Source organism: Anopheles coluzzii, chromosome 3 (assembly GCF_943734685.1).
Source record: "Anopheles coluzzii chromosome 3, AcolN3, whole genome shotgun sequence".
In the NCBI taxonomy this organism is placed as follows: Eukaryota; Metazoa; Arthropoda; class Insecta; order Diptera; family Culicidae; genus Anopheles; species Anopheles coluzzii.
Genome location: NC_064671.1, coordinates 69,827,623 through 69,851,573, shown reverse-complemented (window position 1 = coordinate 69,851,573; position 23,951 = coordinate 69,827,623). Strand labels below are relative to the sequence as shown.

General features: G+C 44.9%; 1 protein-coding gene across 2 annotated transcripts in view; it reads right to left on the bottom strand.

Moving 5' to 3' along the window:
• LOC120960010 (cysteine-rich motor neuron 1 protein) overlaps positions 1-19,987 on the bottom strand; it is a 53,434-nt gene extending 33,447 nt beyond the window's left edge. Inside the window, exons 1-2 of one of the 2 annotated variants that reach the window (XM_040383862.2) lie at positions 19,728-19,987; positions 2,321-2,991 (exon numbers count right to left, since the gene is read on the bottom strand). In XM_040383862.2, the coding sequence (XP_040239796.2) occupies positions 2,321-2,535 (215 nt within the window). In that variant the 5' untranslated portion in view covers positions 2,536-2,991; positions 19,728-19,987. The remainder of the gene's footprint in view (positions 1-2,320; positions 2,992-19,727) is intronic. The other variant, XM_040383864.2, reaches the window with a different exon arrangement.
• Positions 19,988-23,951: the final 3,964 nt, after the last annotated feature.

The window sequence follows — 23,951 nt, the reverse complement described above, 5'->3', positions numbered from 1 at the left end:
AGATGAAGGGGAGGTGGTAGTGTTAATTGCACTATTTGGAAGATATAAATTTGAAGCTAAAGCATGGTTTTACGATTTCACGTGTTCGAGCTGGGGCACAGGGCGGGGCACGTGTGGCCGATAAAGCGGCTAATTTATGGCGTGTAGTAGTTTCACCTCACTCACACCATAAGCTGCCACACCAAGACACTCCGCGGCCAACCTGAGCGTGACATTTATGAGTGCTTTGTGGGCGTTACGGCGAGCGACTCGTGCTGCGACTACTACCACGCAGGGAAAGCATATTACACACCAAGCGATCATCATTAGGATGTGGTTTTGTGTGTTGTTGTAAAAATGGCTGGCTTTATTGCGGTTAATTTCAAGCCGAAAGCCGAAGGTATCGGCGTGTAGTTTCTGTAGGTCTGTAATGGGGCTTACGGTTGCTAACGACCTTGTTCGGTGTCGTTTGAGCGACATGTTGGAGTAGGGTTTGGTTGTTTCGAGAGGTTTTTGGTGGGCCCATGCCAGCCGCTAAGCTATCCTAATCAGAGTCTAGTACATTGTTTCTTGTCTTGATGACGGTTCAGGAGCACAATAATACCTAAGTCAATTTACTTATGGTGCGGTCAGTTAGTGAAAATCCGGATAAATAGTAGGTGAGGATATTATAAACGAATTAGAACCTTTCGGTCTATTTAAGAAATGTAAAAAACTAACAAATAGTAAGGGAATGATCTTCGATATGAAGCTTTTTGGAGAGCTTTATTCCAAAAATGAACCGTCAAGGTGTTTAACCTTTTATGGATTTAAAGTAACACAAAACTCTGAACACTTAGAAAGGAGTACATTTCAAATTTTTTAATTTCTCAGAACTAACAGAAAGTACCTTTCCGTCAACTTTTCCAACCGAGCAAATGCTCTTGTGAGTGTGAGTAACTTTACGCCTCCGACCCTACCGTGGCGATAACTTAATGTGTTTGCACCATGTCATACGACAATATCGGACTGTGCGGTCGTGACCATGTCATGTCAAGGCATCATTCCTGTCACATACTTCCCAAAAAATAAAAAAATGAAAAACTTCACCCAAACTTGTCGCATGTAAATCGTCATCTCCCGCGGTGTTAACTTCTTCGTCGTTTTGAGTTCAAGATTACAAATTCGGTGGAGCACAAACGAGCGAAAGTTAACAAAACAAACTTTGCTCCGCTGGTATGGAGAAGCCAAAAAGCTTCACAAATTTCCTCAAATGCTCCGCACGGCACACTCATGCTCGGTGCAGTGCGCCGCGCTGCTGATGACATTGGCCCTTACCCACATCATTTGCATGGAGGAGTTGATAAAATTTCCCTATCAATCGACACAAGCAAGAACAACGACCTAACAAGTAACACATCAACAATCATTTTCATCATCGAAAATCAAACGTCTAAATCATAAGACACTGTAAAACAAATGCCTTTTACATCGCTTCAAACTATACGCTTTCAACGGATCCATCCAACAGATGTTGCTCACTACGAGCAAAAAAAAAAAAACACACGGGTTATCTATTCTATCTCATCAAACCCTTCAGGGGTACGTGCTGGGAATAAATTCATTTGATGCCATTTTGAGCAGCCCTACAACCTCGGCCATAACTTGTAGCCCCTTTCAAAACCCCTCAGCCCGAAACATAGAAAAACTTGTTGCACTAGCATTAACCATTTTGGGCCGCTCCGAGCATGGGGTCATCATAAATTTGAAGCTTTAAAAGTTCTTTTTAACGGGCCTCAAGCCCTTCCTTTTGGCAGTGTTAAAATATCGTCCAAATGTTGTGCGATCGGGCATGTGTGCAGCTGTGCCCATCGGTTTCGGACCGGACAAAGCGGAAAACAGTCCGCCAGAGTTCAAACAGAACACAGAAACTTAAACCACACTTCATGGAACTAATCTAAATGTCGTGCTAATAAAATCTAACGTTACCAGCTTCGTTTGCAAATGCTAAAAAATTGACCCAATTTAAGCCACAGCTAGCGTCTGTATGTTGTACTCTCTTTCTCTCTTTCGTTATGCAGGCAAAAATGTGTCCCAAATGTCCTCGCAGCGTACAGAGAGGAGAGTGGATCGATTTTTTCAGGACCACTCGATCCCTTTCCATTGCGCCATCCATGAACCCATCGAACGGAAGCGTGCACCGACCCTTAGGCACACGTCACTTTCACATGAAGGGAGGACAGCCATAGCAAAAATTGCCCAAATTGGGTGGGCGTGTGGGCATGGGCAAATCGAAAGCGTACAGATTAAATAGATGAAAGAAGAAAAAAAACAGAACGAACAGAAAAGGGCCGATACTCACTTGCACGGATCCCACACGATGTAGCCCTTGCCCGGGCAGTCCTCCGGCCGGATGATGTCGCACTCGTCCGGATTGCAGACGCACTTCAGGCCGAAAGTTTTCACATTCAGCACCATCAAACAGTAGATGAGCAGCTTAATGCTGAAATTTATCGTCGATATGCTGCCGTTGAGCGCCGGGATGGCCGCTAGAACTTTTCCCATTTTCTCGCCCATCGACTCATGGCATCCCGCGTTGGACGGGGAGGGTTTTGTGGGATCTCCTGTATGTGTGTGTGTGTGTGTGATTCGAACACTCACGCACACTCACGCACACTCACTCAACACTTATGAAGAAGCACGGTCAAAGCGGGAACACAGCACGAAATCACACTTTTTCCGATGTAAGTTTCTTTTTTTTTTGTTGCCAAAACAACGCCAATCGAGCAGCGTTAAAGATACCGCGTGCACTGCCAAATCCTACGCCCTAATCTGGCCGCTTTTTTGTAGCAAAACTGCGTGATTCGTTTTCTGGCCTTCGGGATTACACTGTTTCCGGCCGGGCGAAACAACGGTTCCGGCGTCACTACGCGTCACTATTGAAAGCGAAACTCTCTCTTGCCGCCCGAACGCACATCAGTTCTGATTATTTCGCATGGCTTACTGCGTCTGTGTTGTGTGCTTCTTTTAATGCTGGAAAATGAAATGGAAAATTGCAAACATGAAGAAACACGCTGCCTACACTGGCACGGCCCATCACGACTCAAACGAGCCGTTGAAAGAGTGGAGAGCGCTCGCGTAAATTACGATTTCCATTGCCACAAATGGACAGGGAGCGCGCACGCAACCTCAAGGAGCGGGATGCGCGACGCCCACCCATAAACCATTAGGGAAATAAAATAAAATCACCACTGACAGCTCGAAAGACACTGGTGCCACACTGCTCGCTCCTTCTCTCTCCCTGCCCTGTCGGGATACTGTACTGTACAGCCGAACGGCACAGTTTGCCCCTCAAGCTTCGATGATGGTTCCGTATGGTGCATAAAATTTAATTTACGACAGTGCCCTCCCCATGCAACCGACGACGACGATTTTCTGCTCAATTTTTTCCCATTTTCCTACCACTTGCACAGTGAATAAGCTAGCCAGTGTGTGTGTATTGCAATGCTACTCTATTTTTTTTTTGTTTCGCTCGCAGTAAACCTCTTCTTGAAGCAATTTTACTTTTCGCCTACTTTGTTTTTTTAATGGTTTTCATCGCATTTTTTGCCGCAGTCGCAGCCGCGGGCGACCGGGAATAATCGTTTCGTACGTTAAGCTTTATTATCTTTTAAATGGTCAACGGTTGTCATCGTGGCATGCGTGGGACCGTTACTTTGTTCTGCAGCGTGCTACATTGTATGCGAATTAAACCAGCGGGGAAAGCGTGCCCGTCCGCTCCCGTTGTCGGGCGTTTTTTGCTGCGGTGGTGCAGCGGGTGATGAAATTAATCGTTACATCCGCGTGAACAGGTCCGGCTTGCTTGGTTGAGGATTAACCTGTTGGGGAGGGGGGAGATATTTAAAACACACACACACGTGTTCGGTTAGTACAGTGATAATACCGTGCGTTAAAGCGTTCGCTTGCGTACATTGAGGATGTTCGAGGGTATATGTGTGGGGAGTGTGACGAACAGAAAGAGGGGTGAAATGTGAAATGAAAATGAAGGAATTTTTCATTACCGAATGACATTTAATTTCATCACAAATTAAACACAAACAACAACAACAAAAAACTGGAGCAAAACTCACACAACGTAACCGAAAGCGGCAAACGTCATGCAGCAAGAGTAAGAGCATTATTTAACGTTCCGAGCTGCTGCTGCTGTGTGATGTGGTTGCGAATGAGCAGGGTAAAATGAATAAATAAATCAAACGAAGCAAAAGCGATCATCGTAAGTGATATGAGTGAAATGATATTTTGCTGTCAGGATCAGGTGAAATGATATCGGACAGATACATGGTATGGTACGATAGACGATATGTTTATGGGAAGCTGCCAGCTTGTATAACGGTTTCAAAAGAGTTTTAATCAAAATATCTAATTTCATTAGTCTTTATCAGAAGGAGAATTTCGTTTATTTGTTTTCCATAGAAACATTGCTGATATACGTCTATCAAACATAACTTTAAGGCATCAACATGTACAGATTGTAATGTAATATTGTAAAACATTGTGATCTTATGTTTGATTCTTATACAATTCGAATAATTAGAATATTTGAACTATATTGGATTATGTTAAAAAGCTTAAAGTGACTCAGATAACAAATTTATTTGCTTTATTCTATTTTCATCTCACAAATCTCTTACCAGGGAAATCTTGTTTCCAAAATACATTCCATTAAATTACATCCATCTTTAAGCAAAACCACTCATACGAAAGCTCTCTCCCTTCTCAAAGCTCGTCAAAAGTATGACGTTAAACGACGGGGCAAACCCATTTCGGCTTACTGTCAACTACAATCGCCACCCACACACACACACACGCACCAAAAGCCCCACTGCAAAAGCTAATGCCCGTTTTTGCACCGTGGCCCGTCAGTCGACAAGTGGGCGGTAAGATGAGCGTGAGAAGTTGCTACTAGCACCCACACACACGCACACGGAGGGGCTCACAAAGTTCGTTCTATTGTTGGGAGCGCGCAAAGGAAAGGGTGCAACTTACTACAAAATTTGCTACTCGAAACCACTCTCCCCGAAAACGAGTGGTTTTAATCCCGAACTGCTTAGGTCCAGAAAGCTTGGCGCTCCCACACACACATCCCACGCGGGCTTTCTTTATTACTTGCCGGGGTTTGTCGGGTGCCCGTCTGTGTGCTTCATAATCTATGGACACTTCCCGGAAAGCGGGCAATAATTCCGCTCCGTTGCCTAATACACGCGCGGTAGAATTTCGCGAAAGGCAAAGCCGACGCCACGGCAGTGAACGGTGTGGCGAGCTGTTAACGCTCCCTCGATCCGACCCGGGTCCACGAGAGGCCGCGGAGGAATTGAGTGTTTATGAATAAATAACAAGATTAATAAGGTTTTATTGTCTCTAAATTGGTAATATTGCCGTAACATCCTGTGCTGATGCTGTTAATGCTATTGGCCCGGGCCCGAGTTGTGTTCGGTACGTTCTGTCGTGCTTCTTGCGCCCTTCTTTCAACACATTTTCACAATATACAGCGCAGGAGCTCAAGCTCTCTACAGGAAGCTGCTACCGTTCGTTTCGATGAAATGAAGTCCTTCAAGCAGCATAACCTGAAGATTAAGCCGTTTTAGTTGGGGTTGAAACTTGATACGGCGAGCTGAAAACTCCCGCCTGCGAACGAGCGTAACCAACTTCATAATTTCGGGATTTTACAGTCCCCGACAGTTGTTCCAGATTTGCTTTTTTCCACGCCGTACAAAAGGGGGCCTCCCGGCCAGAGCTCGTTTACGTTCGCACCCAAGCTTACCTTTAATATTTCAAACCAAACAAACCCAACCCAGTGGGTAGGAACTGGGTCTGCTCAAGGGACCATAAACCACGAATGAGGAAAAATGCCCTGAATCAGAAAACATGCCCTCCTCGCGGAGTTTCACCTTTCCTGGGATGGATTGTGTCTGCTTGTAAGCCCCCGTCGGGAATGGGTGAAGACAGGTCGTTGATATTCTCAAGCCAAAGAGTGCCTTAAAATTGCTGTAATCCTTAAGATCCCGCGCAAGCAAACGACCGCTGGATAAATGGAACGGTACTGAGCAACAACCCACAAAAAAAAGCGAGCGGTATTCTCGTGTATAAAATATGATAACCCGCGGGCTGATTGTAAAAAAAGCTCAGCACAGCACACTTTTGCCCGGCGGCTGGCGCTTACTGGCGGTTTTGCGAGAAATTTGCGCTCCCTTCGCTCGTGTAACAAAAGCTCACTGGTTCACGCGCAGAAAACGCGCTCAAGATGAAGTTAACGCATTCTTGGACGCAAAAAGAATACCACAGAACAGCGGAATACAAGCGAATTCTGATGGTCTTTTTCTCGCTTCGGTCTTTGGCATCGTCAAACAGATACCATAGACATCGCTCGGCGGGTGGGTGGGTTCCGGAAATCAAAAACCCACTGTGCGCACCCAGGTTGAATCAAACGGGAACAGGGAGGTGGCTTGGCGCTAAACGGAAACTGCCACCGGGCGTCCTTATCGGATTACATGCCCCGTCGGCCGCTGTCAGTGCTGCGTCACCGGGCGGGACGAGCGGGACGAGAGCGATGGACAGAAAGTTTCCGCAGGCCGTAAAACTGCGTAAATAGACGCTTATAAATTATGCTTAATGTGGCCAATTTTTGAACTGCCAGAAACTGGGCGAAAAGGGGAAAGTCCAAGGTGGACGGAATGGTAGAAGCGCATACCAGGATCGAGTCCAATTTGTGGGCGGTTTTGGTGAGGACAAACTGGGTCGTCTCGTTACGGTGGTTACGGTGAATGTCACACCAAACAAATCTCTGTGTATGGGGCTGCTGCTGTATTGATTTTTTTCTCTTTTGCTGCCTCAGTTACGCCAATTTCCGCCGGTGTATGTGTGTGTGTTTCTGCTTTAAGTTAGGCATTTGTACGCCGAGACAGACAAGATCCGGCACGGTACAGAAAAAAAAGAAAACAAGATCCGCTTATGTGTTTGAGGTTACGCTTCCTTCAGATGCTGTTCGAAGGGCACGGGCGGCTTCCCCAGCCATTCTCAATAGGCGTTCATTTAAGCGATGATTTATTACCGAGCCATTACGATTATGTTCGAGGCCGGAGAGAAGATGAGTGGAGCGAAACTTTCCCCGGGACTATAATTAGCGGCAAAAGGCGATGAGCAAGAAAATGACCACCAGGCGGCAACGTCCAAGACCGCATCGGCTTGGCGTGAGCGAGGAGAAGCGAGACGGGTAATTAAAAAGTGGAAGATATTAAGCCAACACTGCTTTGCTTTGTTGCTCTCTTCCAGGAGGTGGAGGGTGGAAGTGAGCGCAATTGGCTGCAATCATGTCCCAAGAGCTGATTTATTCATGGATGCTGAACCTGGTGGCGGTTGGCGTTTGTCAACGGTCGCCAAAGTGCTCGACGCTCGGGGTTTTGTTACTCGGGAGTGGTTCTCGGCAGGACATAAAGCAGAATGAGAGAAGCTATAAAACCTGAAGGATGATCGGAGTTTATTGGATTAAAAATATCTGCATACTGTAGTACCAGAGACATAAAATCCAAAGGAATCAGAGTTGTCTTACGCTATGGGATACAATATAAATCTTACAATAATTGCGATTTATCAATTCCAGATGCTGTAACGTCACTAGAAGGTTATTCATAATATATACTAAGTAGGAAAAAGGTTTTACGTTGCTTATCGTGCTTGTCGTGAGGATTCAATAAATTGCTTTCTAAGGGGATAATTATTGTACATCAATCACATGATCTAACACATTTATTCCAATTTAAAATCGGATTCATTCCGGTTCAGATGGGAGTCGAACGTAAGACCTACCGTGTACAAAGCTAAACAGTAGGCACTGCACCATTTTAATGTCACGTGGTGATAGCTTTAGAACCTGTATACGTTAGTGCGCAACGAAACAATGGCATTTCTGTTTAGGTGTACTCATGAAAGCACGGCATTTTCAAACATTGTTTTAGTAAATTGCAGTAAGGCTACATGTTTGACAAAGGAACTTTGTTATTTAAAGGGCTCAAATATCTGGACAAAAACTCTCCTCCCGCCAACAGATGCGTACAGTCATTCCGTACGAATTGCCATCCATTACGCCGGCAGTAGGCTTTTCCACAAATCTTCCAATGGGAAACAAATTGATGCGCTTCGGCCGTTGTGAACCGGTCCGAATCGAACCTTAATCGGGTCCGGAGAACTACTGCTTAGCTTTTTCTCCCCCTATTCAACCTCCTAATGTTTGATGGTTCAGAAAGATACGTGCTGATGAGGTTTGGAGCAGGGAAGACAAAACCATAACCAACACTACACCGCACAGCACAGCAAAAGATAACGAACGACGCCAGGGTTTTGTTACTACACCTCCTTAATGGGGAAAAATCTGTCCAATGGATGGATATCAATGGTGCATGCTTTTGAATCAAATTCTTTACTCTATCTTTCCACCCCGGTCACTCTCCGGTCGGCTGTGAGGAACGACAAAAAACCCTCCCGAGAATGAGCTCCAAGAAGGATGGGAGCTTTCCCAATAACTGAAAATGAACCCACGGTAACGCACAAGAAAAAAGAAACAAGCGAGCGAGCCCTCGAGGCCAGCGACACACAATAGATTTGAAGCGCGGTGTGAGCGTGAGAAATTTCTATCCTCATCATTTGTCATCCATTGTCTATTTGAGGCCCATTGCACCCCTCCTCACCAGGTCGGAAAGGATATTTGTCCGACAATCGGAATCGATTTGTCCGACTGCTGGCGCACGAACACGAACCGCTCAATGGGGCCTCGATTGCGATCGAGATGGTGGAAATGAGGTTGCAAAATTCGAAGAAGCCTTTCCCTGGAATCCGTATCCGGAGCTATCTACCAGGGGGGGCTGGATCCCTGTTTACAAACTGCTAGTCGCACGGTAGCACGGACCGTTGAATTGGGATAGAAAAGCAGGAGCAGAGGAGAGATAGAGCAAAGCAGAAGGACTCCTTTCGCCCAAACCTCTACTATCCTTCCAAACCCACCGCACACTGAAAGCGTTCAGTAGCTGTGTATCGAACACCATTTCAATCTGGCATCGATCGATACGGTTCGTTTCGCATTCCGTTAAAGTTTGAGTAGTTTTCCTTCTTTGTTTCGCTGTTCCCTTTTGTTTGAGGGCTGTAGCGTAGAGGCGGCACCCGTGTGGGCGATGCAAAAAAGAAGTCAATGTTGCTCAAAGGCTCCCTTTCATCTCTCAAGCTACCAAACTCTCCAAACGACAAACGAGCGAACTAGTAGCGCAAGCAGTTGGAATCGATCGCTCACCGTGTGCCAATCGTCTCGAATGTCAGGCAAACACAAACGAATCGTTTACATTCGTAAACTGTCCTGATTAGAGCTTCGTTTGAAGTTGTGTTTGCACTATTTCCCACTGAACTGAACCACCTTCACCGCGTTGGCGTTCCACACTCTCCTCGTCCAGCCAATATGCCACTTGTAGCCAATGTTTGATTTTGCAATAGTTTTCACCAACTCGCGCGTTCGTTCGATCGGCACTTTCTCAAAGTGCCTCGAAACCTTACCCTCTCAGCTCGTCGATATTTCATTTCCTTTATCGCACCCGGTCTCAAAACTTTCATCACCAGAGAAAGAGAGAGAGAAAGAGAGAGAGAGAGAGAGAGAGCCGGGTAAAATGTTTCATGTTATCTTTGCTGGAATGCTGTTTGGGTACTACCCTTCGGCAACTCGCCGAGACGTTCGCAGAGCTACTTGCTGCCTTCCGTTTTGAGGGGGGAGAGATTCCGAAACTGGACGTGCGAGGAATTTCACATCCCCCACAATTTCGCAAGAGATAAAGCCTAAAAGTTCAAGTTTTGGGATCAGTTTTTAAGGTCCACCGAAGGGTATGCAAAGGACTGTGTTGTGTCGTTGGGACTTACACACTGGGAGTTAACTTTTTTGCTGCTGCTGCTGCTTCTTAATTCCCCAGGTGCTTGTGAGAGTTTCTTGCTTACTTTAAGGTATTTCTTTAAGTTCAAGTTCACGTCACATATTTGGTTATAGGGTAAATATTTATTTCTTCAGCTTCTGTGGAGCTTCCATTTCATCTTTGCTAGCATTTGCCTACTAAGGTACGGGTGTTATTCCTAACTGGAAGTCAAACTTCCGGACAAGTTTTTGATAAATTGTCAATAAGCTGATTGCTTCTCGGAAACATTCCTATTGCGTCATCGTGTCCTTGGCAAATGTTTTCGCTAGGCATTGATATTACCCCCAAAATGTCACGATGTTACACTTTTTGATACCGTGACTAGTAGCTCTTTTGTCGCCCCATCAAGCCCTACGGTGAGTAATAAACCATAAAGGTAAAGGTCTACCGGCTGACTATCAAAAGAAAGGTCAATCTCTCGAGAGGAGCAGCAGCAACAAAAAAGGGGTGAAACTAGAAACTACTCATTCTGTCGTGCCGCATAAAACCCTTCGTCATCATCATCATCATCATCGTTGCCATCGTCGGCCGTCTTCGACAGCATCGTCTTACACAGCACCATTATCAGCAACACTAGCGACAGCCTCTTGCGGGCCTAAGTAATTACACTTTCATCCTGCGTTATTTGAGAAGTAGCAGCAGCAGCAGTAGTAGTACACCCGTTTCGGAAGGAGTCGAGTCTAATGAATTTTTACCATCGTGACTTTTCCTCTCATTTTCTTATTCATCTACTTTGGGTTCTTCCTGTTTTCCACTGCTTCATTACATCTTCTTAGACGCCCGTTTTTTTTTTTTCACACAAACCCTCCACTTTGCTCCTGTCACTTGGAAACGACTGCAAACGAAGAGTACCATCTTTGGATTCTTAAAGTTAGGAAAAAACGTTTCACAGTCCGCAAACTTTTCACGCAAGAGTTTCGAGTTCTGCCCCGGTGGTGGTACCGATTTCTACCTCACCTTTTCGTGGTCGCTTACCGCGGTGGGATAGCGCGAGCAGTCCACTGCCTGGTTTGCTGCTGCTTGGCAACGGAATATTAATTAAATGGCGCTGGAAAACTCTCCGTCCCTTTTGCTAAAGAACGAACCTGGAAACCTAAATCCAGGGAAAGTCCAGCGTAGCGGACCTTCGGCCTCCCAGCTTGCCAGCTTGAAGTTTTCGTACAAAATGGCACATAAACTTTCCGGATCGAGATGGTGTGGTGAATGGCACAAAAAAAAAAAGCTGGACAAAAGGACAAAAAGTAAACATCACAAACGCAAAGGTAAGTTAAGCCGGGGGTTTAGAGGGGGAGGGGGAGCGTGTATGGCTTTTCTTTCCTTTTCCCAGTAGCCATTGCTATTCTTTTGTCGGTGGGAAAAAGGCTTCCCATTTTGTTGTGCGTTGTTATTATTGTTCGCTAGCTACTTTGTTCGGTTGCTCTTTGCATCTCGGTAGTCGTAGTTAAATTTTGCTTCACTTTTCATTCTTCTCTTAAAAGCAGGGTTTTTATGTAAACTTTTTTTAAGTACTTTCCTTTTATTTTCCAGTTTGGTTTGTTTATTGTGTAAGTTTTGCATTATTTACAGCTTAGTTTTCTTATTCTTTTCAACTTTAAAATGACTCTTTTTCAAATATTATTTTATTGTTGTTTCGTAATCTGTTATGCAAAAACCCCTGCAACTACAATTTAGACTTCTGATTCATGCCACTTTCCAACCAACTGGACAGCCATTGTTAACGAGCAACTTTTGGCCGTCAGCTACGCCGGGAGAGCGTAAAATTTAAATCAACAAACGAACCGTTGCGCTTTCACAATACGTTCATCTAACTCCCAAACCAAAACTCCACACAGCGTTGAATGTGGACTATTTTTGTGCCAAGCGTTTGCAACAAGATTTGCCACTTCCGCTGCTGCGCTGCCCCGTCGGAAGGGGCGCAAAGTGTGACCGAAAAATGAACTAAGCTGAGGATTAAAATTTTAAGCTCGCGGTAGAAGTAAAAGCATGGAGACTCACGAAGAAGTTCATCAGCGACCTGAAAAGTAGCACAATGTAAATGAAGAGCTACCAAAGAATGACAAAGATGAGAGGGAGAGACAGCAGTGACAAAAAAGGTCCACACCGTAAGCTTAAATAATAACGTCAACACAAAGACGTTGGTGATTATTATGTTTTTCTCTGTCGCTTCACTGCACTCGCGCCGTAACGATGCTAGTACTTGTTGAATTTTGCATTCCCAACCAAGCCCACCAGTGAATCCGACGAAAAAGGTCACCATCGCGTGGAGTTTTCTACTGTTCAATCGACCATGGCGACGGGGCGACAGACGTTGAAGGTCAGCAAAGAGCTGCCACCATTAACCAAAGTGATAAGTGATTGTCTACCCGCTTCAACGCTCTCATCCATTAGCGCTCAAACATGTTGGGATTATTTTCATTTTCACTTTGCAAGGAGCCGAAGCGAGGTTTGTAAAAATTAGACTCGACAATGCTCCAAATGAGACTGGTTCTGTGTGACAGGTCGAGAAAAAATTGGTCCACTTTTTCGTCTCCAGCCAACGCAAAAGTGCCATTTTTTTGTAGTGGATGCTCCACCACCATGGATGGATTTGCAATTCTACAATTATTTTCCATTTGCCGTCCCGGAATGAAGTGGATTTATCATTGAACTGTGTACTCTGTCCTGCGGCAAGCGACCTAATCCACTGAACATGTCTCCCGGGGCCGTATGCGAGACTGTCTGTTTTTGTTGTTGTTCACTGCCAATTCCAACCACAGAGCGTCCACAGAGCTGAATAGAGAAATATGTTTTCATTTGCATACGAGCTAATACAAAACAACATGAGAGCAACTAAAAAAAACCGGTCGACCAGGAAAACAAAAACAGACCCAGCATCCCGACGGGCGGTTAGTTTCGTATTCCAACCGTGACGCCGTGGCGCTTTTGGAGGCTAAAGTTAATTCCAGTTTTATATGGAAAAAAAACATCCCCCATCCTGTTCGGATCAATATCGATTTGAAGTGGGCAGAACAAAATGAAAACGGCGGCAGTAGTGACATTGCGCCTTTCGTATCGGTGTTCGCCTTTTTTTCGGTGCTTCGTTTGGCCATGTGGTATGCTAAATTTGTGCTCTTTGCTCCAAATAAATTTAAACTACCACATTTCTTCCATTTCGTTTTTGGGTCGGAAATGCCCTTCCCATCCTCCTCCAAAAGCTTTTGTGATACTGGTATCGTATTTTTTACGCAAACATCCAGCAACAGTGGATTTGGGAGGGCTTTTTTTTTGGTGTGTGAGTGAAATTTATTTATCTAACCATACGCGGCCCCATCCCAAAAGCAATCAACAAACTACTGAGCCCCACGCAGGTTTTAAAATATATGCAAGAAAGCAAGAAAAAATACACACCACGCCAAAACAAATGGGAATGGAATGCCTGAATCGAAAACAATGTTTTCCAGCAGATCTCTACGCACGATCACTGAGGTGGGATGGGCGCAGTGGGACGATCGGCATCGGTTCGCGTGCGTGACATAAATTGAACTTGCTTCTGATGGTTTCGGTCGGTTACAGAAGCTTTCGTTATTATTTTTCACCGTAGGTTTGATTATCCTTTTTCGATGGAATGTATTAAAATCGGATTGATTGCATCGAGTGGCGGCTTGGTGCGGTGGGTTTTTGTTTTCGTTCAATTTACGCTAGACTATTTGTTTCTCGGTAAACAACGCGGCCCGTCGGTTGTTTCCCATATTTGAAGTTAATTAACTACTGGGAATGGACAGTATGGTGTGAGTCGAATGGAAAATTTGAGACGATTTAGATGATTCATCAAGCATATCATCATGCATGGTACAGGGTTTTCTAGGGTTTCTTACAGTTGTGGGACACTTCCTAGACTCATTCCCATTGGAAGTGAACTTCATATGTTGGAAATTGAACTCTATGGCACCCTTTTTGGACAAGCTTCTTGGAACTTCCTATTGGATTTGTCCTACAACCAACAATTTGTCCAACAGTGCTACAGAGTCCAATTCCCAATACATTAAGTTCATTTCACGTAAGAAAGTGTTTATAAAGTGTCCCACAGCTATGAGAACTCCTGGAAAACCCTGTAAAGAAAAGGATGTCATGTGAGCAAGAATTATTAATTTTAAAATAAGCTTTTAACCTTTACTTAAATAGCTCACACATACTTTTTTGACTCTCAGTGGCTGTGACATCGCTCAGTAAAGTTCCAAACTCTCATCATTTGAGTGACATATGCATAAGAAGTCATGTTATGTATGACATTTGAAAAAGTTGTCTCTGAATCTTCTAAACAAATGCTGCATAAATGCTCTTCAACAAAAGTTAAGTAAGTTTGTTAAGATGACACTCTTTAGGAAAGTAATAACCAAAGTCTAGGTGACAGCTGGCTCTAAAAAGAGGTGCTGTAAAGTCATCACGTTCAACCGGATGTCTGATGTTTGCCGTATGCTCATAATGATGATGATACCAGCCTGCACGCAATAGTGAAACGCGACGCACGAAAACAACCCTGTGCCGCCATAATCCGCAAGCATAATCCTGTTTTCCTGACCCTTTCCCATACACACCAACCATGACACTGTCCATTCGGTTGCACAGAAAGTGCACAGGACATTTATATTTTTCTCTCGCTGCTTTTGTATAACTACTGATAGCTACTTTTCAAACGCACTCTGTGTCGAGTGCAAACAACAAGAGACCTATCTAACCGCTTGGATAGGTCAAGGGCTTTGGCTTTCTTTCCACAATGCCACTTACATTACTACGCCCCAGTGTGTAGATGATTGAAATATGTGTTTGTTGGATTGGTGGCCAATTTCCCCGGCACGAATGCTTTCTCCCTAACTCCGGACCGTGTTCGGGCAGGATGGAAACGGATAATGGAAAAACAACATTTTACCTTGACCTTCTCAAACACACACACACACAAAGCTCACGTAAAGCTCTGATGCACAGATTGGCCAGCAGAAATGGGAGACGAGGGATATGTTTTTTCTAGCCAATTGGATGTGGGATTGCGTGGGATATAGGGATGAATTTAGAAGAATTTATGAAGATTAAATATTTGCCAAGATTTCACAATTTTGCTCCCACACTGTAACACACGGTGGTGATGCATCGCACCGTTGCTGGTTGGATTATTCAATCATCCACATTCTGCACATGCTCGGCTAAAGGAATAGTTTGCTGATCTTTTAGAAGGGGTTGAGATTGCACAGATGTAAGTGTGTATGGGCTTGTGTGTTTGAGCTGTACATACAGATGTGGATTTGCAGAAAGTGTGTGTAGCACGTTCAAAGCTTCCCTTGAAGTTTTTCCTGAAACACACCAGCACGGTGTGGTCGGTGTTAAACACTCAAAAATGCCATTGTGCTTATCTTGTTTAGTTTTCAATGGAATTTTGGTACAACATATTTTTTAAATATCTTTTTTGCGACTTTAAATTCGTACGAAGTGCACACAGCACACAATAAGCCGTACTGTTTCGATCGCTTTAATTGCAAAAACCCGGCTCAAAGCTCATGTTCAATCAGCCCTCAACTAGCCTTAATTTTGTGCCACCGACACGAAGTGCTTTTATATTAGATAAATTAATTAAGACTAAACGGCCGACCAGCATCGGTGCCGGTGGAGTGTGTGGAGGGTTTTGGAAAGTTGCTGGTACCGTTTTCCCAGAATCCAAGGTATCGCAGGGCAGCGAGGGAAACGTGCCCAGCATTTAGTCGCCCGGAAGGCGCTAATCCGGGACAGTGTTAGATTGTCGTCGTTGTCACCGTCCTCGTTGTGCAGGCTCGTTAAATTGATATCGCACAAATGCTTTTGGAGGGAAAGTTTTGTCATCCTCCCCGCGTTACTTTCCGTGGTGTGTTCGGGAGTGCGCATGGTGACGCGTACATCATTCGAAGCCATTGCACGTCCCGAAAGTTAGTCCTGGCTGAGGTTGCCCTCCGTACGGCGTGTGGAACCGTCGATGAAATACACCTCTTACACCAACTTTTGCACTGCATTCAATAGTTAGGTGCAGCATGATTATGCCGAGGGCAATTAGACGACAAAACTGTGGTCGGCAAGCTTAGGCTCAACTCCACCCCCTCCAGTTTCCCCCACAAAAAAGTCCTCACGAAGTACACAAGTGTATAAGAAGATCTAATTAAAAAGATTACTAAAAGGCACCGCCAACCACCAGACATTGGGTGAGTAGTAGGCATCGTGGGCGACATCCGGCGACCCTAATCGACGTCACTCGTTCCAACGCCACAAGGGCGAACGGAAACGATAACCCCCAAAAACTTGGTCCATTCTCCGTTGTAGGAGGCGTTGTGCGTACACAAGGTACTCCCAATTTTCACTATTAGGGTGACTCTTAGGAGAGTGGAGATTCCCACTGATAAGCTTTGCCAGCCACCCCGGTGCTGGTGCCGTAATTGTTGATCCCCGAAGCAAATTGAGCTACGCAATTGCATCGCTGATGGCTAGAGCGTTGAAGGTGTCGACCGCCTCTCTATCAACTCACTTTCACGATCATTATCTGAGGGAACCATGGGGAGACGACCGACATAGACACCGGTCTTCAGAAAATTACCGACGGTCCCCCGTTGGCCGGAGTTTCGTGGTAAGAAGCTACAGACGCTTGGTTTTTGGGACGGTGTAAGATTGCACTTTAGTTACCGCTCGAAGGTAGCTCCCCGTGGAGGGTCCTTCTAGCGTTCACCCCGGGCTTTAGAAGACTGGGACTCGAAGGACTCATAAAGGACGGGACGGAACAGAGCACACGATAAGCTCAATAAATTAATAAACTAACGATAGACATCATTAAGGTTTAGCTCCTTTAGGGCAGCGCCAGCTTGCACAGGTTGAAGCCCTGAGCAGCGAGGAATTAAAGTTTTCATTTGGATAATGTTCTACTAATCCAATGCTGGGAAACTTGCTCGTCCACCTTCAATTCATTCTTTTCAACTTCAATGCTTCAGCATCTCGGTCAAAATCTTTCCCAAAGTGAGGTCACGCTGCAAATCGATTAAAACTTCCAGAACTTGCAAAAGCACGCGCTGGGTCAGAATTCGGGCTGACGATATGAATTTTGAGAGGGAGAAAGAGGGAGAGAGAGAAAGACAGAGCTGTTTTAATTACTCCAACAGCAAACAATCGGCCGAAAGGTTGCCAAACCTCTGTTGAAAAAACCCACCGTCAGTGTTCGTGAGGTGAGAAGGTTCTAGGTTTTACGCAAGCAAAGGGGTTCGGTAGCTTTGCAGCACACGGACCGGGCACAATATAATCGATCGAGGCTGCGTAGAGTGACCCCTCCGTAAGGAGGGGAAAGTCGCTACAAATGCAAAGAAAAACCGGCCAAAGAAAATGGTCCAACTCACGTACTTTCTCCTTGGGTGGTTCGTTGGCTACGTGCAAAATGGTGAGCTTTCACTACGCTCAAGTCCAACAATGTGTACACCTTCAATGTGTGAAGAGCAGCAGCATCAGCAGTGCCCCCAGAGGGATTTGTTAAGTGTGGGTTTCCATTAGTTCAGCAAATCCGACCCCAAATGTGTGTGTGCTCCTGGACGGGCGGACAATCTTTGCTGTCCCACGATCGTACGAAGAAGTTGCTGCGCGTCGCTGCTCAATCACTTCTGGTAAGACGAACAAACACCCACACCAGACATTAGCAATGGATGTTGCTTGTGTAGGGGGAACTAAGAGGAGGAGAAGAAGAGCAAGCACTGCTTTCATACAAGCCTTTGAAGCCCATCAAAAGCCCGGACGCGCTTCAAAGCGAAGAACTCCCATTTAGAAGTTGAATACAAACACACACACAAACTTCTGTCCCAAGAAGCACACAAGGGGCACACGAGTTTCTGCACAATATTGTACGTTGTTTGTCTTCCCTTTTTACTTCCTCTTTCCCACAAATTCCCCCCCTGTTTGATACGGTGTTAATGTACTGGCGGTGGCCGTGGTGTGGATTAAAGACGTGTTTAATGGACGCTGGGTAAAATCAGAGCTTAACCTGGCAGGGCCAAACGGACACCAGCTACGACGTGTGTATACTGAACCCCTTCCCCACCCTTGTGGGACGTGTTTAAAGACCACTCGCCACAGTCACATACCGATACACGGGTGTGTGCAGAGCTTATTGCCAAATAAACAACCATTTGAGCCATTTCCTTGGAACAACACGGAAGCCTCTTCCCGGGATGGGTTTGCAAGCACATGGGAAAACGAGCAGTGAGTGGTTTTACTGCTGCAGGGAAGCCCTTTGCCACGGAAGCTTTTGCTGATTGTGCTCACTCGGGAAGGGAGTAGCACATTAGCCGTGGCTAATGCTTTGTGTGCACTGTGCACTGTAGTTTGTGTGGGGAAATAATTCGAAATAAAAAGGCTTCTGAAAAGGAGCTTTGGTAGATGAAGCAGAACCTTTAAAACTTTAAACCGAACACCCACAAAAAAAAAGCAAAAAGCTTGTCCATTGTACTGTAAGACACTTGACACGCTCGCTAAACATTTATTGAGCTTACACGGCAAAACAGCTGACTATTTTCACACCTGTGCCTCCCTGGGTGTTGCAACGAATGAAAAAGACCCCATAATCTTCTAACAATAGCTTTCCACCCGCTCCATTGTTCCACAGCACATGCTAAAGCTCAATCACGATCTCAAACAACCAAAAGCCAAGGGGAACAACGCAACACCAACAACAAAACAACTGCCCTGCCCTGGCCGCGCTACCGCATTGCACCATAAATTGCGACCACCAAAAGTCATCAAAGTTGGGTCCAAGTGGTGCCAACTGCTGCTACACCGCGTTGATGTGTGTGTGTGTTTGTTTCCCTTGAGAAGGATTTGCACGTTTAGATTCGCACGCGCCCATTCGGTTTTGGTCGGTCGCTTCATTTAACACTGGCGAAACAAACACACAAAAAAGTGAAATATGACACCATTCACGCGTGAGCGAATCCGTGTGTGTTGTTTTGTTCCGTAGTGATGTTTGCTGCTTGTATATTGTATTTTATTTAGCGTTCTATTTATTCATTTTTTTTGCTCCAACATTAACGCTAGCTGGGGGTTATTATTAGAGTCTCTTTGCTCCACCGGAACACCTTACTTTTTTGGGAGTGAAATTTTAATTACCTTCGCGCACGAAGGACCAAAATCGCGTGTGTGTGTGTGTGTGTGTGTGTGTGTGTGTGTGTGTGTGTGTGTGTGTGTGTGTGTGTGTGTTTACAAGTCAAAACTAAACATATAACAGGGACGGCAAAAGATGAATGCGAAATTTTGTGTGGACATTACGCGGAATGAGTTTTACCTGCACTTCCCCGCAGCTCGCTTTCTCTCTCTAGGGCAGCTTTGCTTCCTGTGCTGTGTGTAGTTTTTGGAATTTGTTTTTAGCTGGTTGTGGGGTGTTGGTTGAATCTAGTAGTACGATGGTACGACGGGGATTGCTTTTTAATATTTGCATGACAATAGATTTTAGTTTAATTTGTAACATAAACACTAGTTGGAAACGATTAATTTGTAATTTATTTTTATCAACCTTACTCAACACTGGTGTTGGCAAATTAATGTGTATTTTCGCTCACTCACTCCCACCGGCTCACTTGCTTCTCTAACAATTGCACACTTTCCCACACCGATTCACTGTTTTCTCATGTCGCGAGACATTTTAGTTTAATTTTACCACCACCACAATTCCTCCCAAAAGCTAGGTATATCCTCCCCAAAAACCCACCCCAAAAATCAACCCAAAACCGAAAAGAGCTTTCGAACCTTTCCTTTAATCGTTTCTCACCACGCACACACACACACAAAAAACACACAATACCATGCGTCTCCAACACGCGAAACGTCTGGGCACGCAACACACGCGAGGCGTTAGCCCACCAAACGCGCTCGAACAGCAAAGTGGACAGCGAACGACAGCGGATTTCCCGTTCCGGGCGACGGACGACGAACCGGCAAACGAACGCGATCCGTACGGTACGGCACACTTTATGTAACTGACCGTTGTTAGGGTGAGCCGTTTCGTTTGACAAATATTTTGATTGCGCTTCCATCCCATCGCCAGTGCGGGCTGGTATGGCACCGAAGGGCCACTCAGCGCCCGAACGCCCCGAACAGCCCGATCGGTGAACGAACCCCGAAAAGGAACGGTTCGGTGCAACGGTGAGCTCTCACGGGTGGTAAAAGGAAAGAGCAGCCACATTTGATGCCGACGAAAAGGAACAAGGATGCTAAGGATGCCCGCGGGACACCCGGCATAACTCACGAGTGGCTACAAGTTTCCCCTCTCGCTGGAAGTGGAGCTCATTTGTTGCATGCGGTGAGGAGCAGGCGCATGCCTCATGGTCGCACAAATGCCGGCTAGGGATATTTTGTGTAGGGGAAAGTATCAAAGGGTGTTTCAAAAATCATTTTGGTCATGATTCGGAATCGTGAAATTTGGAATCAGTTGAACTTTTGTCAAATTCTATCGTTTGCAGAATGAATATTTCCTCGAGCGGAAAGGGATAAATCTACCAGTTAGTTATATTTAAAGCTTCTTATAGCTATTGACGTACTTTAACGTAAGTTTAAATGCGTTCTTTTGCGCTTCAAATCTAAAACTAGATGGTTTAGTACTGACAGAACTTATTTCCATCATAAAAAGACTGGGCGTCTCCATCAAATTTAAAAAGGATTTTTTAATATTTTACTATCATTCTTTGAAAAATGTCCCTACCCAAGGAAAACTTTTTCAACCTATTTAAAATTCAATTTTTAATATTAAATACAATTTGAAATACAATTTGTTTAATGAAAGATTTACAATATACCAAGAATGATGATCAACACACTACAACCTTTCCGATTGGAAAACCTTACTTTATGTTACCTTTAAGATTTTACTTCCTTAATTAAGAGCATATCTCCATTATCATAAAGGCACATGAATATATAGAACTTAAACTTCTTCAAAAAATACCCTTCCGAAGGCTTCCCCGTTTACTTGCAGAAACCGTTTCCAAGTGTTGCGTTTTTGCTTTGATGATGATGATGGCCTATATTATGCTGCAAATCCCTCTATTTGCATACGAGAGGAAGCAACCAAAAAAAAAAAACAACCTTCCCTCCTTCCTCATATTGAGAAATCCATTTCACGCCACATTCTGACAATGAGTTAGCTTTTTCATTAGCTTGCTGGACGGGTTTCCTTCTTGTTTTCCTTCACACACCCGCCGCTGCTAAGACATTTTTTCATTCTTTCACTTTTCTTGTCAAAGCACTTCCACCCTATCTTAAGTCCTTTCAGCGTGTAGTGCAGTCCTTTCCACTCTTCTCAAGTTCACCTCACCACCCGAAAAGCTTGGGAAGCTTCAATGGATGCCTGCAGATCCGTGATTATTATCAGCACCACTTGGCCGTGAAATCATGACACGTCGAACCCGATCCCCTCGAAGCCACACGAGCCAACCCAAGCTCTTCTTTTGCACTGTATCCGGTCGGCCGTTCCTTTCGTCATTCTACATCACACCCGGCAGCGGCAAGCACCGGTCCGTCTGCCATCGTCCGTAGCGTTGCGATGTAGAGAAAAGCATAGCACAAATCACCTCACAGCGCGACCAACCGAACCGAACCCTGCCGACCCGAAGGCGAAGGCTGTTAATGCAAATGAAAACCGTGTGCGCCCTTTTGCCCTATCCGGCTCTCGGTTATCCAACGGGTGGGGACTAGGGAAAAAGCGATCCATCTACCACGGCACCTTCCACTCCATGATAAGCTGGGCGGTTGGGGAACAAAGAAAAATCAAGCCACCGTAATAAAGTGCCAAAAAGGGTTCTTGAGTGCAGCGCTGCGGGAAAAACGCCCCCCAACCCTTTTTTTGCCCTGGATCCACTTCACATTCCCACAGCTTCCTTTTCATCCCTTTGTGGGTCGCATCCGGAAAAGGAAAGCAACGGCACTTGTACCAGGGCCAAGTTGTCTCAGGGGAAAAAGCGTACAATAATCACAAACTATTCACCAGTCGGCTCACGCCGCCGGACCTTTAGTGTCGGTTTAGGATGTAAAGGATGGATTCAAATGAGTGTGATGGGTGAAACGATGTTACTCACGCATTTTACCGCCTTATCGTTTGCGGTCACTGGGAAATGATGAACGCTCTGGCAGATTTGTTACACCGCCTTGGGGGCGATGGGATTACTTCGTTGTCGTTTTTCTATTAAGATATGATGGGCAATTACGCGCCAATTGAGTTGTACAGATCGATGAATTATAAGAATGGCTACGTAAACGGCAGTCAGATATAAAAGTAAAAGATTTTCAATACCACGACTTGGGGGTAAAAGAATGTATAAAAAAAATCCAATTTAACATTAAACAAATATTGTCAAAAGTGAAGAGCCATAACATAATACAGAAACATACACTATCAAACAACATTATGAAAAAGTGGGTATTTAAGCACGAGAAAAGTAAAAAATAAATAAATAAAACATTTAAATTGCAACATATACATACAAACTACAAAAGAAAAAAAGGAGACAGGGTAGAATACAGGTGAAAAGTAAAGAACAAAACAATAGAGTTGAAAAGTCCTGTTATGAAACCTGTTTAGAAATAATTTAAAATAAATGCGAAAAAAGGTTAAAATTGCGATACTTTTTCGTACAATTGGGAAAATAAGCTCGTTCAATATGTTTAATAATAAAATCTTGTGTTTTGTCCATAATTTCACAACTCGCCCATCAACTCTGCTGCTCAATTTCACAAAATTGTATGACTGTAATTCACCTCCTATCCATTATCACTATCATTCAATCTCGTGTGCGATGATCGTTCTATCCAAGTTAAGTGCCAACCACTTCATTTCGACCAATCGGAAATAATAATCAAACTCGCAGATATGATGATTGCTGATGGGCGGCTGTGTTCCTCTGCTTTTTGTTTTCATTACTCTCCAATGTAATTTTATCCTCACCCACATGAAGCCTCCGGTATAGTTCTACCACCACAAACATACACTGACCCACACAGAACTACCACAAACACACTAACCATACCAATGCATTGCTAGTACGTGCCCATTTTCCCGCGAACCTGTTGCCACCGCAAACGGAATCAGACGCTGACCGTGAGGGTTTTAGGAGCTCGCGAGAAAATGACTGCTGCTGCTACTACTGGAACTGCTGCTGCTGCGGTCAGCACCAGTCGAATCATGTCGGCCCATTAAGTCTTCAATTACGACGCCCAGTTCATTTTCCCATCTCCCATCAGGCAAGCGCTCACTCGTTTGCGCCCACCGGCCCGCCACGTCGGCTAGCCAACAGCGCGGAAAATGACTTAACCTACGGGAAATCGTAGGTTGGCAACTGGCCACCCAGTTTCGAAAACTTCCTCCCTACTCCCTAATACCGTTTGGCATGTGATGATAGGCTGGCGGCTGGCGGCTGATTGCCATTTGTAATCGTAACCATGCCATTTGCGCAGCACGGGTAGATTTCAGTTTCCGTTGCAATTTAATTCAATTGCACTGTTCTTACCAATCTGGCCACCCACACCGGAATGATGGTTACTGGATGCTCCAGCGAATGAAGGGGACCGACGTTCGTTTGTGGTGAAAGGAAGTTGGTTTTTTTGTATGCTTTAGTGGCAGTGCAGCTAAAGCATGTTCGAAAGCGTTAGCGCTAGTGAATAGGAAAATAACGTAACCGCCGCACGTGCCTTCGTTATGTGATACTAGCAGGACGTGGATATTAAAGCTGATAAAGTATCGCTACAGGAAAAGGAAAGAAAATGAAGCCATTATTTGCTAGATTGCAATAAGCTTGCAATAAACCGTATAGTAAATTAAGCCGCTTTTACAAGCTTGCAACACAGCAATTGCAACATTGTCATTAATCTTGAAAATACCAACACATAAGATCCATCGTTTGCTTATGGCTTATCAGACTTCTTTTGCTGCCAATCCCGTAAGGGTTTTGGCGAAGCCCGAAGGAAGATGAAAAACAAACC